Consider the following 3,915-nt stretch of genomic DNA (forward strand, 5'->3'; position numbering starts at 1 on the left):
GAAAGATATAGAAGAGCAAGAAGAGAAGAGGAGGAGGAATGATGTTATGGTTCTCTGAAGAGGAGAGGAAGGAGGTGAAGAAGAAAAAGATGTAAGATATGGAAGAAGAGAAAAGAAGAGGAAGAATGTTAAGGTGGTGGAAGGAGGAGGAAGAAATGAAAGATATAGAAGAGCAAGAAGAGAAGAGGAGGAGGAATGATGTTATGGTTCTCTGAAGAGGAGAGGAAGGAGGTGAAGAAGAAAAAGATGTAAGATATGGAAGAAGAGAAAAGAAGAGGAAGAATGTTAAGGTGGTGGAAGGAGGAGGAAGAAATGAAAGATATAGAAGAGGAAGAAGAGAAGAGGAGGAAGAATGTTAAGGTGGTGGAAGGAGGAGGAAGAAACGAAAGATATAGAAGAAGAACGAGAAGAGGAGGAGGAAGGATGTTAAGGTTGTCTGAGGAAGGGAAAGAGGAGGAGAAGAAGAAAAGGAAGATATTGAAGAAGAGAAAGGAGGAGGAAGAATGTTAGGGTGGTGAAAGAGGAGGAATAAGAGATAGCAGGAGGAGGAGGAGGGATGTTAAGCTGGGGGAGAAGGAGGAAATAATTGAAGATATAGATGAAGGAGGAGGAGGAGTGAAACAGCTAAATAAATAACCTCTTATGAAAGATTACAGCCAGTTTCAAAACTGAAACCAGAGACTAAATATTTGAAAGATTACATGTTTAGGCATGAAATAACAGCTGAACATAAAATGAATGATTAGCTGAGCCTGTCACAGAGACTTCCATCACTAATTACCAGGGGTAGAGTAAACAAATAAATCTCTTTCCTATCAGGTGTTGTTAGAATTCAATAAATTTCCTTCATTTTATTTATTTATTTATTATTTTATTTATTGTTTTTTTTGTAATTTATGAATTAAATAGGTGCATGCATAGCAGCTTTGTTAAGAAGCTCGCTTTGATTTGTAACCTTGTGTTTTGGGGTTCAATCCCATTGTGCAGCACTGTGAGCAAGTGTCTTCTATCATCACCACAGAATGGTTTTGCAATACTAATTTCATAGACGGAAACACTGCAGAAGTCAGCTGTTTATAAAGATACCGTAGTCCCTTACCTTATCGTGGTTCACCTATTGCGGTTTATTATTTAAGCTTACGTCAATTCCTCCATGGTGTTGTTTTGCATTTATGATAAAATAAATATATACAAATTATAAAAATAATAAAAAAACATACAGTACATTAATGTTTCTACTTCACAAATTTTCACCTATCACAGGTGATTTTGGAATGTAACACCTGTGATAGCGGAGGGATTACTGTATATATATGCTGGTGTTGCGTAACTAGCACCTGTGCCAGTGGCACGTAAAAAGCACCTTTTGAGCATTGGGCCTCATGGAGGCAATGGCAAATGACTGAGACCTTCGGCAATATGCCATGCTTGAGTAGAAGACCCTTCGAGCCAAATAAAATCATAGTTGTGGCAGATACTGGTGTCACACAACTGGTACCCATTACCCTCTCGGAGTGGTTGGTGATAGGAAGGGCATCCAGCTGTAGAAACCATGCCAGATCAGACTGGAGTCTGGTGCAGCCTTCCAGCGTGCCAGTCTGGTCAAACCATCCAACCCATGCCAGCATGGACAACAGACGTTAAATGATGATAATGATGATGTTGTATATGTACACACATATACATACATACATATTCATGCACATAAATGTCCTTCATTCATTTTCACGCTCATATTTCCATATATACATACATTTCACACACACACATGCATGCACACACACACATACATGCACACACACACACATGTAGATACTCACACATACATGCATACATACTATATGTGTATGTATGCAGAAAAAGAAGAAAAATATAAGAAAAATAAAAAAAAAGAAGAAAATGCGAAAATAAAATATATTTATTAAGCTTAAAACAGGAAGAAATGGATGGATCTCAAAGTGGCTTTGATGTTTCGAGTTTAAAATGTTCTTCAGGAAGCTAGACAGAAGGAAAAATGTAGAAAAGTGGGGGTGTGAATAAAGAAAAAATGTGTTTTAGTCCGTTTCAAATCGTGTTGAAAATGGCTGAAAGTTAGAATAACCAGAAGTGACAGAGAAGGAAAGAAGTTTCATACAAATGAAAGCAACAAGAGAAGTGATTTCTTTTATTTCCTAATAAATAGGATACATAGAGGGGACGAACTAGGACAGACAAAAAGGAACATATAGATTGTTGAGCTTTTTTACAGATGATTTAACGAATGATTTTTACACGAGAATAATATATTATAATATGATGATGTTATTGTTTTAAAAATTTGGTTACTTTTAGGTTGGGGATGTCCTTCTAACCCGCCAGTTGATTTTTTGCTTTTCCAGACTATATGCTTGATCATATATGTGCATATATATATGTGTGTGTGTGTGTGTGTGTGTATGTAGTAGTAGTAGTAGTAGTCTTGTGAACTGCTTAGTGATGTTATTATGCTGGTGGCTGGCATCAGGAAAGGCATTAAGGCATAGAAACCATGTCAAAGCAGACATTGGGGCACAATACTGTCCTTGGACCCATCTGATCCTGTCAAACCTTTCAACCCATGTCTGTATGGGACGTGGACTTTAAATAATGATAATGATATATTTATGTGTATGTGTGTGTCCCTGTGTTTGTGATTGTCTTCCACAACCACTTCACACCCGTTGTTGGTTTGTTTATGTTCCCATGCCTTAGCGGTTCAACAAAAGAGATCTATAAAATAAGTACCAGACTGAAAGATAATTACCGAGGTTGATTTCTTTGACTAAACCCTTCAAGGCAGTGCTACAGCATGGCCACAGTCTAATGACCGAAACAAGTAAAAGACAAAAGATAAACAACAAGAATCACAATTTTTCTCTATTATCATAACCATGGCAACACTTTCTACCATTTTTATTTTTGGATTGTTCTTGTTTCAGGTAAAGAATAAATTCAATGAAGAATTTGAAAGTCTTTTAGATGTCAGTCAGCAGAGAAAAATGACCTTCCTTGACCCATCTCTCAGTAAGTTTCTTATTTCTATAGACGCTCTATTAAATGCAAGAAGTGAAGGCCTTCATTCATTGAATGCCATGTCAAAGATCTCTTGAGGTTTTGAACTTTCTCAGGGTTTTCTTGTTAAAACATGTTAAAATATGGTCAATCACACTGAGCATCACTTTGGGAAACTGTCTTCCACTATAGCCCTGGGCCACCAATGCCTAGGGAGTGAATTTGGTTGACAGAGATTGTAATGAAATCCATTGTGTATACAAAAAGCCCCATTCAAGCGTAGCCAATGCCAGTTATTGCCTGACTGGCACCTGTACTGATGGCACATAAAAAGCACCATTCAAGACTGATCAATGCCAGTGCTGCCTGACTGGCACCTGTTCCGGTGGCATGTAAAAGCACCCACTACAGTCTTGGAGTGGTTGGTGTTAGGAAGGGCATCCATCTGTAGAAACCTTGCCAGATCAGATTAGAGCCTAGTACAGCTTCCCAGCTTGCTAGTTCTCAGTCAAACCGTCCAACCCATGCCATCATAGAAAGTAGACGTTAAACAACAACAACGATGATGATATATATGTATATATATATATATATATATCTGTTAAAGTCTGTCATACCGGCCATGACGAAGGGAAATAGCCCTGAAACTCGAGTCGCCTTTATATATATATATATATATATATTTATATTTATATATTTGATCCTTTATATTGAACACTCAATATTTCATCTACATTCAATACTTTATTTCATGGTGCCATCCATTTTTATTTTATTTTATTTTATATTATATATTGTATATTATATTATATATTCCATATTCTATACCCCACATTGGTTCTGCAGGAATATAAATAAAACATAAAAAACAGACAGTGTTGGAAC

The 3,915-nt window shown here is 37.0% G+C and overlaps 1 protein-coding gene across 3 annotated transcripts in view; it reads left to right on the forward strand.

The window, feature by feature from the left end:
* Window positions 1-3,915, forward strand: part of LOC106881161 (uncharacterized) — a 47,252-nt gene that overhangs the window by 29,872 nt on the left and 13,465 nt on the right. For all 3 annotated transcript variants that reach the window (XM_014931450.2, XM_052973156.1, XM_052973157.1), the window contains one exon: window positions 2,958-3,042. In XM_014931450.2, the coding sequence (XP_014786936.1) occupies window positions 2,958-3,042 (85 nt within the window). The remainder of the gene's footprint in view (window positions 1-2,957; window positions 3,043-3,915) is intronic.

The sequence above is a fragment of the Octopus bimaculoides genome, chromosome 1, assembly GCF_001194135.2.
Source record: "Octopus bimaculoides isolate UCB-OBI-ISO-001 chromosome 1, ASM119413v2, whole genome shotgun sequence".
Classification (NCBI taxonomy): Eukaryota; Metazoa; Mollusca; class Cephalopoda; order Octopoda; family Octopodidae; genus Octopus; species Octopus bimaculoides.